The sequence below is a fragment of the Archocentrus centrarchus genome, chromosome 7 (assembly GCF_007364275.1).
Source record: "Archocentrus centrarchus isolate MPI-CPG fArcCen1 chromosome 7, fArcCen1, whole genome shotgun sequence".
In the NCBI taxonomy this organism is placed as follows: Eukaryota; Metazoa; Chordata; class Actinopteri; order Cichliformes; family Cichlidae; genus Archocentrus; species Archocentrus centrarchus.
The window spans coordinates 24,949,311-24,964,628 of NC_044352.1; the positions used below are offsets into that span (position 1 = coordinate 24,949,311).

Sequence of the window (15,318 nt, forward strand, 5' to 3'; positions counted from 1 at the left end):
CTCACAGTCAAACATTCAGAACACAAATCAACACAGGTTAATTTTTTTGTAAATAGTTTAATATTAAATAAAAAACGACTCCCATATAAAAAAAAAGAAAGCTACAGTCCACAATTTAATCGTCTTTTTTTTTTTTTTTTAAACATAAGTATTGAAAGCAAGGGGTAGAATGAGAAAAATACTTAATTACAATTCCCAGAAAAATTCACAATTCATTGTTTTCTCTCATCTTTCTCTAACAATATAAAATCAAAATAAAACACATTAACTGTACATATGTACAAATCTCCAAGTGTAGAAATTGCATAATCTGCTCTTTTTCACTTTTATTCTTTTTTTTTTTTTAATTATTTTAAATTTTAAATACAGCTAGAGATGCCAGTACTCTCGGGGGGGCAGGGCAGTGTGTGGAGGAGAGCTCAAACAGTGACGAGGAGACAGAGCAAGGATATCACTCCAAATCCACAGTAACACACGGACTCAACAGATCCACATAAGACATCATCACTCTCTGTGTTTAAGTATTCCAGCCATCCATCCAACCAATCAAAGGACATACAGTACTTTCTGTAAACACTTGGTTCCTGTTTCATGTCAAAATTAAACCTTTTCTTTCTTTATATAGACTTATCTCATGGCTGGGTCTCATCCAAAACAGTCTCCATAACACCAGAGCTACATGTAATTCTTCACAGCGTCAAATAACAGCATCTGAAAATGTAAATGGGCTCCCAAACTATGACAAATGGAACTCAAAGTCATGATTTGTCCATTTCAGCTCAATGTGGTTGGATTCACTTGTCAAGTCTCCTGAGCTGCTGGGAACCCTGGAGCATTACATGATTCAAACTTGTACAAAATAACTTAAATTTAATGTTTTCTAATGATTTAATGTGGAAACGATTACATCTCACATGTGAAATCAGTCAATGAAAAACTTTCTTTCCTGTGTGTAATCAGAGACTGATATGAACTACCTGATAAGGTAAACCGTACAATTTCCTTGGTTTATCCCATGTAAAAGTTTATCATACTTTGGAGGGGAAAAAAAGAAAAAAGCTCAAGTTTTCTTTTCCTTCTTATATTCTTTCAGCACCTTCTGAAAACCTGGAACATTTCTCTAAAACACAAGCACAAAGAGACGTTTATCTTACTAAAAAGACAAGGTCTCACTGAAATGAAAGACAAATCTGACAAACGGCCTGACAGTGGGGGCTCAGCAACAGCACTGTTGTCCAACACACATGCACACACACAAAAGGACACACTCATCCACACGTGTACAGACAGACTTTCAACAGAGAGCATCGTTCAAGTAGATGGGCTTCGTCCTGACTCACAGTAACACACTGATGAGAAGAAAACAGTACTTGTTTGTTATTTTTATGTTTTCTCATTAATATAATTCTAACAACAACCTAATTGACAGATCTTTGATCACAATGTAAAGCAACCATTATTTTGTGACCTAGACCTAAGAGAAAACACAAGTGAAAAAGTATCCACAAAATCTCTCCACGTTTTTCACCTTTTTAAAATAAATTCAGACTAGCTCTTTATCCTATCTTTTCATAGTGGTTGCCATAACAATGACAGCATCATATTAGTGCAGTTGATTTTTTTTTAAGAAGGTCTAAAACAGTAGTGATGAGGGTGGAGAGATGGAGGGGTATACAGAGGCATCTGGCTGCCTTTCATTGGTGAACAGCTCTGACTGACAGCACCCTCCACCAATCACTGCCTTTGAGACCTGGCGCCTCGTCGCCGCCTGCCGCGCACTGACCTCTCAGGCTTCAGCAGTGCTGTCTGCAACGAGAGAGAGAGCAAGAGAACAGTCACATTGGGCTCATGTCTTTTCAGCAGCCAGTGGTGGAATGACTTTACCACTGCAGTCGGAACTGCACAATCATTCCCAGACTCCCAGCACCATACAGAAACCGCTCTCTTCAGACACAATCTCGCACCTCAAGCTTGCACAAACTCTTTTGTTTATAGTGGAACCTGGCCAAAACAAAACAACATCAACACTGTTTGTTTTTTTTCCCCTCATGTCTGCTGTTGGAAGATCATTACTTTAATAACTGTCTTTTTACACATGTTCAGGGGAAAAATGGAAATTTGAGTTTCTACAATTGTCAATAACTCAATCAGTTAATGAAGAACATGTGATATGACTGAAAGCCCCTAACACTCAACAGATCTCATGAGAGTTTCATTAATGTTTTTCTAAATGCTGCTTGTTAGTGGCATTATTTTTGCTACATTTTCATTAATGTGGTTTTTCTGCACCACACTCCATTAGGATAAACAAATTAAAACACTTTCATTCACTGTTACTTGAATAGATCAATAAGGGGTGCTGCACAGCAGCTATCTGATGCTATGAAGATGTTACATTGTCTTGTTAGGGCCCGAGCACGAACTGTGCGAAGGCCCTATTGTAATTGCTTCGTTTATTAGGGCCCGAGCACGAACTGTGCGAAGGCCCTATTGTAATTGCTTCGTTTATTATTAGGGCCCGAGCACGAACTGTGCGAAGGCCCTATTGTAATTGCTTCGTTTATTATTATTATTTTTTTTTTTTTTTTTTTATTATTATTATTATTATTCAGGCAAATGAATTGGCTTTTTGGGGGCTTTATCATATTCAAAAACTCATGAAACTTTGCACATGAGTCACACCTGGTGAAAATTTAAGTATTTTAATGGGCTCGGGCAAGGGCGCGCCCAAATGGCTCGCTAGCGCCCCCTAAACTGGAGCCCCACCGCTGTGTTTCACGTACATGAATGAAACTTCATACACATGTATATCCTGTCCAGGCGCACAAAAAATCCTCTTGGCGCCATGCCCTAAACCCAACAGGAAGTCCGCCATTTTGAATTAATTATGCAAATTTGGCGATTTGCAGCCCTCACACTTTTTCTAATAACTCAGAGGTTTTAGACGTTATCATCTTCATATTTGGTTTGTCTAACCTACACCCCCAGGGGAATCTAAATCTCGAAAATGGTGAGTTTTTGCCAAGGGGGAGGGGTCCTTATGCCCCTTTGAACTTTGATCATTCGCCATGAAAATTTGATTGCCTCTCATTCATACCTACATGATCCAATGTGCATCAAACTTCTCCAGTAGGATGAGGGTGCCCCCCTGAACACATACATATGACAATATTTAATATCAGTCGCAGCGCCACCTAGTGGGAACAGGAAATGTCATATTTTACACTTGGAGGTCCAGCTCCAAGGTGGTTTAGCAGAACCATCTCAAATTTCACCTGGAAAGCCTTAAGAAGTTGGACTTACTGTGTTTTCAAAACTGTGACTTTTTGACAAAAGGGCGTGACCCTTATGGGACGGCAAAGTTCGATGATTCGCCATGAACACAAAAATGGCTGTAACTCAAAGCCAACTTGCCCAATCTGGCTCAAACTTCAGTGGTATGATAAGCATGCTGCCCTGAACACACTCATATGCATAAAGTCCATAAACGTTAGAGCGCCGCCTAGTGGCAGCTCGGAATATCTTAAAATAGCATGTTTTTTGAGTAGCCCCGGAGCTACGTTTTATCTACATGTATGAAAATGTACAGGCTCATGTAACATCCTAAGACGTACAAAAAAGTCTCTTGGACCCATACCCCAAACCCTACAGGAAGTCGGCCATCTTCAATTGAAGGTGTCAATTTTTGCGATTTCCACGCCTGCTATTTGAACGAACTCGTCCTAGGGCATTTCACCCACTGACACCAAATTGGCTCCAGATCATCTACACAAGTAGCCCATCAAATATTGTGGAAATCTTTACAAAATATTAAACGGCCTTGTCACACCAGGCCATTAAATTTGGCCTTTGTTTTTCTCCCTCACCACCAAAATTGTTTGTGCACTTGTTCGCACATGCTTTGTCTGATCAGGCTGAAAATTTAATCACTCATGTACACACCCAGGCTGAATCCATAACTACAGATTCAAGACTGTAGGCGCAATAGCGCCCCCTACAGAAGCAAATGAAAATTTGTATGACCGTCCACAGAATTAGTTTTGCTCTGAAATACATGAAATATCTTTCACCATTCCTTACAAAATCCTCATCTATTTGATAAGCCTCCTGCCCTGAACACATTGATATGCATAAAGTCCATAAACGTTAGAGCGCCCCCTACTGGCAGCTTTAAATATCATAATATACCATGTTTTTTAGCTAGCCCCTGAGTTACATTTTATCTACAGCTCTGAAATTTTGCACACTCATGTAACATCCTAAGACATACAAAAAAGTCTCTTGGAGCCATACTCCAAACCCTACAGGAAGTCCAGCATCTTCAATTGAACGTGTCAATTTTTGCCATTTTCAGGCCTGCTATTTGAATGAACTCCTCCTAGGGCATTTCACCCAGTGAGACCAAATTGGCTCCACATCATCTAGACAAACAGCCCATCAAAAAAGTCAATCAGACCCATGCCCTATTTTGCATGCTGGAGCCGTGACCACACCCCCAAATATTCCATTGCGTCTATGCCGAGAGCAAAAGATACCTTTTCCTATAAAAGAATTCAACTTTCTAGAGACCCATCACGATCACAAAACCTCCGAGTGCGGCACGGGTCGACGAGCGCCACAGGTCGACGCGCGCGGAGTGCGAGGGCCCGATATCACCGCTTGCGGTTTTAATTAGGGCCCGAGCACGAACTGTGCGAAGGCCCTATTGTAATTGCTTCGTTTATTATTATTATTTTTATTATTATTTTTATTTTTATTATTATTCAGGCAAATGAATTGGCTTTTTGGGGGCTTTATCATATTCAAAAACTCATGAAACTTTGCACATGCGTCACACCTGGTGAAAATTTAAGTATTTTAATGGGCTCGGGCAAGGGCGCGCCCAAATGGCTCGCTAGCGCCCCCTAAACTGGAGCCCCACCGCTGTGTTTCACGTACATGAATGAAACTTCATACACATGTATATCATGTCCAGGCGCACAAAAAATCCTCTTGGAGCCATGCCCTAAACCCAACAGGAAGTCCGCCATTTTGAATTAATTATGCAAATTTGGCGATTTGCAGCCCTCACACTTTTTCTAATAACTCAGAGGTTTTAGACGTTATCATCTTCATATTTGGTTTGTCTAACCTACACCCCCAGGGGAATCTAAATCTCGAAAATGGTGAGTTTTTGCCAAGGGGGAGGGGTCCTTATGCCCCTTTGAACTTTGATCATTCGCCATGAAATTTGGATTGCCTCTCATTCATACCTACATGATCCAATGTGCATCAAACTTCTCCAGTAGGATGAGGGTGCCCCCCTGAACACATACATATGACAATATTTAATATCAGTCGCAGCGCCACCTAGTGGGAACAGGAAATGTCATATTTTACACTTGGAGGTCCAGCTCCAAGGTGGTTTAGCAGAACCATCTCAAATTTCACCTGGAAAGCCTTAAGAACTTGGACTTACTGTGTTTTCAAAACTGTGAGTTTTTGACAAAAGGGCGTGACCCTTATGGGACGGCAAAGTTCGATGATTCGCCATGAACACAAAAATGGCTGTAACTCAAAGCCAACTTGCCCAATCTGGCTCAAACTTCAGTGGTGTGATAAGCACTGCTGCCCTGAACACACTCATATGCATAAAGTCCATAAACGTTAGAGCGCCGCCTAGTGGCAGCTCGGAATATCTTAAAATAGCAAGTTTTTTGAGTAGCCCCGGAGCTACGTTTTATCTACATGTATGAAAATGTACATGCTCATGTAACATACTAAGACGTACAAAAAAGTCTCTTGGACCGATAGCCGAAATCCAACAGGAAGTCGGCCATCTTCAATTGAAGGTGTCAATTTTTGCGATTTCCACGCCTGCTATTTGAACGAACTTGTCCTAGGGCATTTCACCCAGTGACACCAAATTGGCTCCAGATCATCTACACAAGTAGCCCATCAAAAGTTATTCAGGGTTTTGTAGAATATTGAACGGTGTTGCCATGGCAACCCTCTGAATTTGGACTTTTTTCAATTTCAAATTCACAGAGATTCTAAACATCAGCCCCTGGGCTGTGCTTTCTCTATGTACCTGAAAATGTGCCTGCTGATGTAAGATGCTAACATCTACAAAAAACTCTCTTGGACCGATAGCCCAAACCCAACAGGAAGTCAGCCACGTTTACTTTAAAGTGTCATTTTTGCAGCATTTTTCGCCTTTTTCAGGCCTTTTTGCCTCAACTCCTCCTAGGGCATTTGACCCAGTGAGACCAAAATGGCTCCAGATCATCCACACAAGTAGCCCATCAAAAGATATTCATGGTTTTGTAGAATATTGAACGGTGTTGCCGTAGCAACCCTCTGAATTTGGACTTTTTTTCCATTTCAGGCCCAGATAGGTTCTAAACATCAGCCCCAGGGCAGTGCTTGGTCTGTGTACCTGAAATCGTGCATGCTGAAGTAACATCCTAAGACGTACAAAAAAGTCTCTTGGACCGATAGCCGAAATCCAACAGGAAGCCTGACATGTTCTAATTAAGGTGTCATTTTTGCAGCATTTTTCACATTTTTCAGGCCTGCTATTTGAATCATCTTCTACTACAGCTTTTCATCCAGTCACACCAAAATGGCTCCAGATCATCTACACAAGTAGCCCATCAAAAGATATTCATGGTTTTGTAGAACATTGAACGGTGTTGCCGTAGCAACCCTCTAAATGTGGGATTTTACTCATATACCACAGTGCACCAAATTGTTACATCTCTGACATACATTGTCCGATGTGCCTCAAACTTCACAGGCTTAATGGGAGGGTAAGGGAGACCGGACACACCCATCTATCAGCTTTGTTTCACACTCATAACGCCACCTAGTGGTGACATGAAATCAGTAGAATACTGATAACCATTATCCTATGATCATTATAATTTCATTGATGGCTGCGGGCATTACATAGAGCATTGTGATACTTTCATTAGTGGGCACTCACCGACGCCACCTAGTGGAAGCGGGAGACGAACGACGGGAGGTACAGCTAGCCTGCTGAGCCGTCAGCAGCCGGGTGAGCCCACTACTCTCTCGTCTGCGAGAAACTCACAGCGCGGCTCGGCTGGAGCGTGCCACGGGTCGACGCGCGGCTTGGCTGGAGCGCGCCACGGGTCGACGCGCGCCGGGTGCGAGGGCCCGCTCATCGCCGCTTGCGGCTTTAATTATTATTATTATTATTATTTTTTTTATTATTATTCAGGCAAATGAATTGGCTTTTTGGGGGCTTTATCATATTCAAAAACTCATGAAACTTTGCACATGCGTCACACCTGGTGAAAATTTAAGTATTTTAATGGGCTCGGGCAAGGGCGCGCCCAAATGGCTCGCTAGCGCCCCCTAAACTGGAGCCCCACCGCTGTGTTTCACGTACATGAATGAAACTTCATACACATGTATATCATGTCCAGGCGCACAAAAAATCCTCTTGGAGCCATGCCCTAAACCCAACAGGAAGTCCGCCATTTTGAATTAATTATGCAAATTTGGCGATTTGCAGCCCTCACACTTTTTCTAATAACTCAGAGGTTTTAGACGTTATCATCTTCATATTTGGTTTGTCTAACCTACACCCCCAGGGGAATCTAAATCTCGAAAATGGTGAGTTTTTGCCAAGGGGGAGGGGTCCTTATGCCCCTTTGAACTTTGATCATTCGCCATGAAAATTTGATTGCCTCTCATTCATACCTACATGATCCAATGTGCATCAAACTTCTCCAGTAGGATGAGGGTGCCCCCCTGAACACATACATATGACAATATTTAATATCAGTCGCAGCGCCACCTAGTGGGAACAGGAAATGTCATATTTTACACTTGGAGGTCCAGCTCCAAGGTGGTTTAGCAGAACCATCTCAAATTTCACCTGGAAAGCCTTAAGAAGTTGGACTTACTGTGTTTTCAAAACTGTGACTTTTTGACAAAAGGGCGTGACCCTTATGGGACGGCAAAGTTCGATGATTCGCCATGAACACAAAAATGGCTGTAACTCAAAGCCAACTTGCCCAATCTGGCTCAAACTTCAGTGGTGTGATAAGCACCCTGCCCTGAACACATTCATATGCATAAAGTCCATAAACGTTAGAGCGCCGCCTAGTGGCAGCTCGGAATATCTTAAAATAGCATGTTTTTTGAGTAGCCCCGGAGCTACGTTTTATCTACATGTATGAAAATGTACAGGCTCATGTAACATACTAAGACGTACAAAAAAGTCTCTTGGACCCATACCCCAAACCCTACAGGAAGTCGGCCATCTTCAATTGAAGGTGTCAATTTTTGCGATTTCCACGCCTGCTATTTGAACGAACTCGTCCTAGGGCATTTCACCCACTGACACCAAATTGGCTCCAGATCATCTACACAAGTAGCCCATCAAATATTGTGGAAATCTTTAAAAAATATTAAACGGCCTTGTCACACCAGGCCATTAAATTTGGCCTTTGTTTTTCTCCCTCACCACCAAAATTGTTTGTGCACTTGTTCGCACATGCTTTGTCTGATCAGGCTGAAAATTTAATCACTCATGTACACACCCAGGCTGAATCCATAACTACAGATTCAAGACTGTAGGCGCAATAGCGCCCCCTACAGAAGCAAATGAAAATTTGTATGACCGTCCACAGAATTAGTTTTGCTCTGAAATACATGAAATATCTTTCACCATTCCTTACAAAATCCTCATCTATTTGATAAGCCTCCTGCCCTGAACACATTGATATGCATAAAGTCCATAAACGTTAGAGCGCCCCCTACTGGCAGCTTTAAATATCATAATATACCATGTTTTTTAGCTAGCCCCTGAGTTACATTTTATCTACAGCTCTGAAATTTTGCACACTCATGTAACATCCTAAGACATACAAAAAAGTCTCTTGGAGCCATACTCCAAACCCTACAGGAAGTCCAGCATCTTCAATTGAAAGTGTCAATTTTTGCCATTTTCAGGCCTGCTATTTGAATGAACTCCTCCTAGGGCATTTCACCCAGTGAGACCAAATTGGCTCCACATCATCTAGACAAACAGCCCATCAAAAAAGTCAATCAGACCCATGCCCTATTTTGCATGCTGGAGCCGTGACCACACCCCCAAATATTCCATTGCGTCTATGCCGAGAGCAAAAGATACCTTTTCCTATAAAAGAATTCAACTTTCTAGAGACCCATCACGATCACAAAACCTCCGAGTGCGGCACGGGTCGACGAGCGCCACAGGTCGACGCGCGCGGAGTGCGAGGGCCCGATATCACCGCTTGCGGTTTTAATTATTATTAGGGCCCGAGCACGAACTGTGCGAAGGCCCTATTGTAATTGCTTCGTTTATTATTATTATTTTTTTTTTTTTTTTTTTTATTATTCAGGCAAATGAATTGGCTTTTTGGGGGCTTTATCATATTCAAAAACTCATGAAACTTTGCACATGCATCACACCTGGTGAAAATTTAAGTATTTTAATGGGCTCGGGCAAGGGCGCGCCCAAATGGCTCGCTAGCGCCCCCTAAACTGGAGCCCCACCGCTGTGTTTCACGTACATGAATGAAACTTCATACACATGTATATCATGTCCAGGCGCACAAAAAATCCTCTTGGAGCCATGCCCTAAACCCAACAGGAAGTCCGCCATTTTGAATTAATTATGCAAATTTGGCGATTTGCAGCCCTCACACTTTTTCTAATAACTCAGACGTTTTAGAAGTTATCATCTTCATATTTGGTTTGTCTTACCTACACCCCCAGGGGAATCTAAATCTCGAAAATGGTGAGTTTTTGGCAAGGGGGAGGGGTCCTTATGCCCCTTTGAACTTTGATCATTCGCCATGAAATTTTGATTGCCTCTCATTCATACCTACATGATCCAATGTGCATCAAACTTCTCCAGTAGGATGAGGGTGCCCCCCTGAACACATACATATGACAATATTTAATATCAGTCGCAGCCGCCACCTAGTGGGAACAGGAAATGCCATATTTTACACTTGGAGGTCCAGCTCCAAGGTGGTTTAGCAGAACCATCTCAAATTTCACCTGGAAAGCCTTAAGAAGTTGGACTTACTGTGTTTTCAAAACTGTGAGTTTTTGACAAAAGGGCGTGACCCTTATGGGACGGCAAAGTTCGATGATTCGCCATGAACACAAAAATGGCTGTAACTCAAAGCCAACTTGCCCAATCTGGCTCAAACTTCAGTGGTGTGATAAGCATGCTGCCCTGAACACACTCATATGCATAAAGTCCATAAACGTTAGAGCGCCGCCTAGTGGCAGCTCGGAATATCTTAAAATAGCATGTTTTTTGAGTAGCCCCGGAGCTACGTTTTATCTACATGTATGAAAATGTACAGGCTCATGTAGCATACTAAGACGTACAAAAAAGTCTCTTGGACCCATACCCCAAACCCTACAGGAAGTCGGCCATCTTCAATTGAAGGTGTCAATTTTTGCGATTTCCACGCCTGCTATTTGAACGAACTCGTCCTAGGGCATTTCACCCACTGACACCAAATTGGCTCCAGATCATCTACCCAAGTAGCCCATCAAATATTGTGGAAATCTTTACAAAATATTAAACGGCCTTGTCACACCAGGCCATTAAATTTGGCCTTTGTTTTTCTCCCTCACCACCAAAATTGTTTGTGCACTTGTTCGCACATGCTTTGTCTGATCAGGCTGAAAATTTAATCACTCATGTACACACCCAGGCTGAATCCATAACTACAGATTCAAGACTGTAGGCGCAATAGCGCCCCCTACAGAAGCAAATGAAAATTTGTATGACCGTCCACAGAATTAGTTTTGCTCTGAAATACATGAAATATCTTTCACCATTCCTTACAAAATCCTCATCTATTTGATAAGCCTCCTGCCCTGAACACATTGATATGCATAAAGTCCATAAACGTTAGAGCGCCCCCTACTGGCAGCTTTAAATATCATAATATACCATGTTTTTTAGCTAGCCCCTGAGTTACATTTTATCTACAGCTCTGAAATTTTGCACACTCATGTAACATCCTAAGACATACAAAAAAGTCTCTTGGAGCCATACTCCAAACCCTACAGGAAGTCCAGCATCTTCAATTGAAAGTGTCAATTTTTGCCATTTTCAGGCCTGCTATTTGAATGAACTCCTCCTAGGGCATTTCACCCAGTGAGACCAAATTGGCTCCACATCATCTAGACAAACAGCCCATCAACAAAGTCAATCAGACCCATGCCCTATTTTGCATGCTGGAGCCGTGACCACACCCCCAAATATTCCATTGCGTCTATGCCGAGAGCAAAAGATACCTTTTCCTATAAAAGAATTCAACTTTCTAGAGACCATCACGATCACAAAACCTCCGAGTGCGGCACGGGTCGACGAGCGCCACAGGTCGACGCGCGCGGAGTGCGAGGGCCCGATATCACCGCTTGCGGTTTTAATTTTTTTTTTTATTATTCAGGCAAATGAATTGGCTTTTTGGGGGCTTTATCATATTCAAAAACTCATGAAACTTTGCACATGCGTCACACCTGGTGAAAATTTAAGTATTTTAATGGGCTCGGGCAAGGGCGCGCCCAAATGGCTCGCTAGCGCCCCCTAAACTGGAGCCCCACCGCTGTGTTTCACGTACATGAATGAAACTTCATACACATGTATATCATGTCCAGGCGCACAAAAAATCCTCTTGGAGCCATGCCCTAAACCCAACAGGAAGTCCGCCATTTTGAATTAATTATGCAAATTTGGCGATTTGCAGCCCTCACACTTTTTCTAATAACTCAGAGGTTTTAGACGTTATCATCTTCATATTTGGTTTGTCTAACCTACACCCCCAGGGGAATCTAAATCTCGAAAATGGTGAGTTTTTGCCAAGGGGGAGGGGTCCTTATGCCCCTTTGAACTTTGATCATTCGCCATGAAATTTTGATTGCCTCTCATTCATACCTACATGATCCAATGTGCATCAAACTTCTCCAGTAGGATGAGGGTGCCCCGCTGAACACATACATATGAAAATATTTAATATCAGTCGCAGCGCCACCTAGTGGGAACAGGAAATGTCATATTTTACACTTGGAGGTCCAGCTCCAAGGTGGTTTAGCAGAACCATCTCAAATTTCACCTGGAAAGCCTTAAGAAGTTGGACTTACTGTGTTTTCAAAACTGTGACTTTTTGACAAAAGGGCGTGACCCTTATGGGACGGCAAAGTTCGATGATTCGCCATGAACACAAAAATGGCTGTAACTCAAAGCCAACTTGCCCAATCTGGCTCAAACTTCAGTGGTGTCATAAGCATGCTGCCCTGAACACACTCATATGCATAAAGTCCATAAACGTTAGAGCGCCGCCTAGTGGCAGCTCGGAATATCTTAAAATAGCATGTTTTTTGAGTAGCCCCGGAGCTACGTTTTATCTACATGTATGAAAATGTACATGCTCGTGTAACATACTAAGACGTACAAAAAAGTCTCTTGGACCCATACCCCAAACCCTACAGGAAGTCGGCCTTCTTCAATTGAATGTGTCAATTTTTGCGATTTCCACGCCTGCTATTTGAACGAACTTGTCCTAGGGCATTTCACCCAGTGACACCAAATTGGCTCCAGATCATCTACACAAGTAGCCCATCAAAAGTTATTCAGGGTTTTGTAGAATATTGAACGGTGTTGCCATGGCAACCCTCTGAATTTGGACTTTTTTCAATTTCAAATTCACAGAGATTCTAAACATCAGCCCCTGGGCTGTGCTTTCTCTATGTACCTGAAAATGTGCCTGCTGATGTAAAATGCTAACATCTACAAAAAAGTCTCTTGGACCGATAGCCGAAACACAACAGGAAGTCAGCCACGTTCACTTTAAAGTGTCATTTTTGCAGCATTTTTCGCCTTTTCCAGGCCTTTTTGCCTCAACTCCTCCTAGGGCATTTGACCCAGTGAGACCAAAATGGCTCCAGATCATCCACACAAGTAGCCCATCAAAAGATATTCATGGTTTTGTAGAATATTGAACGGTGTTGCCGTAGCAACCCTCTGAATTTGGACTTTTTTTCCATTTCAGGCCCAGATAGGTTCTAAACATCAGCCCCAGGGCAGTGCTTGGTCTGTGTACCTGAAATCGTGCATGCTGAAGTAACATCCTAAGACGTACAAAAAAGTCTCTTGGACCGATAGCCGAAATCCAACAGGAAGCCTGACATGTTCTAATTAAGGTGTCATTTTTGCAGCATTTTTCACATTTTTCAGGCCTGCTATTTGAATCATCTTCTACTACAGCTTTTCATCCAGTCACACCAAAATGGCTCCAGATCATCTACACAAGTAGCCCATCAAAAGATATTCATGGTTTTGTAGAATATTGAACGGTGTTGCCGTAGCAACCCTCTAAATGTGGGATTTTACTCATATACCACAGTGCACCAAATTGTTACATCTCTGACATACATTGTCCGATCTGCCTCAAACTTCACAGGCTTAATGGGAGGGTAAGGGAGACCGGACACACCCCTCTATCAGCTTTGTTTCACACTCATAACGCCACCTAGTGGCAACAGGAAATCAGTAGGACACTGATACTCATCATCCTATGGTCATTACAGTTTCATTGATGGCTGCAGGCATTACATAGAGCATTGTGACATATTAATTAGTGGGCACTCACCGACGCCACCTAGTGGAAGCGGGAGACGATCGACGCGAAGTACGGCTAGCCTGCTGAGCCGTCAGCAGCCGGGTGAGCCAGCTACTCTCTCGTCTGCGAGAACCTCCGAGCGCGGTTCGGCTGGAGCGTGCCACGGGTCGACGCGCGGCTTGGCTGGAGCGCGCCAGGGGTCGACGCGCGCCGGGTGCGAGGGCCCGCTCATCGCCGCTTGCGGCTTTAATTATTATTATTTTTTTTTTTTTTTTTATTATTATTATTATTATTCAGGCAAATGAATTGGCTTTTTGGGGGCTTTATCATATTCAAAAACTCATGAAACTTTGCACATGCGTCACACCTGGTGAAAATTTAAGTATTTTAATGGGCTCGGGCAAGGGCGCGCCCAAATGGCTCGCTAGCGCCCCCTAAACTGGAGCCCCACCGCTGTGTTTCACGTACATGAATGAAACTTCATACACATGTATATCATGTCCAGGCGCACAAAAAATCCTCTTGGAGCCATGCCCTAAACCCAACAGGAAGTCCGCCATTTTGAATTAATTATGCAAATTTGGCGATTTGCAGCCCTCACACTTTTTCTAATAACTCAGAGGTTTTAGACGTTATCATCTTCATATTTGGTTTGTCTAACCTACACCCCCAGGGGAATCTAAATCTCGAAAATGGTGAGTTTTTGCCAAGGGGGAGGGGTCCTTATGCCCCTTTGAACTTTGATCATTCGCCATGAAAATTTGATTGCCTCTCATTCATACCTACATGATCCAATGTGCATCAAACTTCTCCAGTAGGATGAGGGTGCCCCCCTGAACACATACATATGACAATATTTAATATCAGTCGCAGCGCCACCTAGTGGGAACAGGAAATGTCATATTTTACACTTGGAGGTCCAGCTCCAAGGTGGTTTAGCAGAACCATCTCAAATTTCACCTGGAAAGCCTTAAGAACTTGGACTTACTGTGTTTTTAAAACTGTGACTTTTTGACAAAAGGGCGTGACCCTTATGGGACGGCAAAGTTCGATGATTCGCCATGAACACAAAAATGGCTGTAACTCAAAGCCAACTTGCTCAATCTGGCTCAAACTTCAGTGGTGTGATAAGCATGCTGCCCTGAACACATTCATATGCATAAAGTCCATAAACGTTAGAGCGCCGCCTAGTGGCAGCTCGGAATATCTTAAAATAGCATGTTTTTTGAGTAGCCCCGGAGCTACGTTTTATCTACATGTATGAAAATGTACAGGCTCATGTAACATCCTAAGACGTACAAAAAAGTCTCTTGGACCCCTACCCCAAACCCTACAGGAAGTCGGCCATCTTCAATTGAAGGTGTCAATTTTTGCGATTTCCACGCCTGCTATTTGAACGAACTCGTCCTAGGGCATTTCACCCACTGACACCAAATTGGCTCCAGATCATCTACACAAGTAGCCCATCAATTATTGTGGAAATCTTTAAAAAATATTAAACGGCCTTGTCACACCAGCCCATTAAATTTGGCCTTCGTTTTTCTCCCTCACCACCAAAATTTTTTGTGCACTTGTTCGCACATGCTTTGTCTGATCAGGCTGAAAATTTAATCACTCATGTACACACCCAGGCTGAATCCATAACTACAGATTCAAGACTGTAGGCGCAATAGCGCCCCCTACAGAAGCA

At 42.7% G+C, this 15,318-nt stretch overlaps 1 protein-coding gene across 2 annotated transcripts in view; it reads right to left on the reverse strand.

The window, feature by feature from the left end:
• Positions 1 to 56: 56 nt before the first annotated feature.
• mbd6 (methyl-CpG binding domain protein 6) overlaps positions 57 to 15,318 on the reverse strand; it is a 32,051-nt gene continuing 16,789 nt past the window's right edge. For both annotated transcript variants that reach the window (XM_030733418.1, XM_030733417.1), the window contains exon 13: positions 57 to 1,806. In XM_030733418.1, coding sequence (XP_030589278.1) covers positions 1,735 to 1,806 — 72 coding nt within the window. In that variant the 3' untranslated portion in view covers positions 57 to 1,734. The remainder of the gene's footprint in view (positions 1,807 to 15,318) is intronic.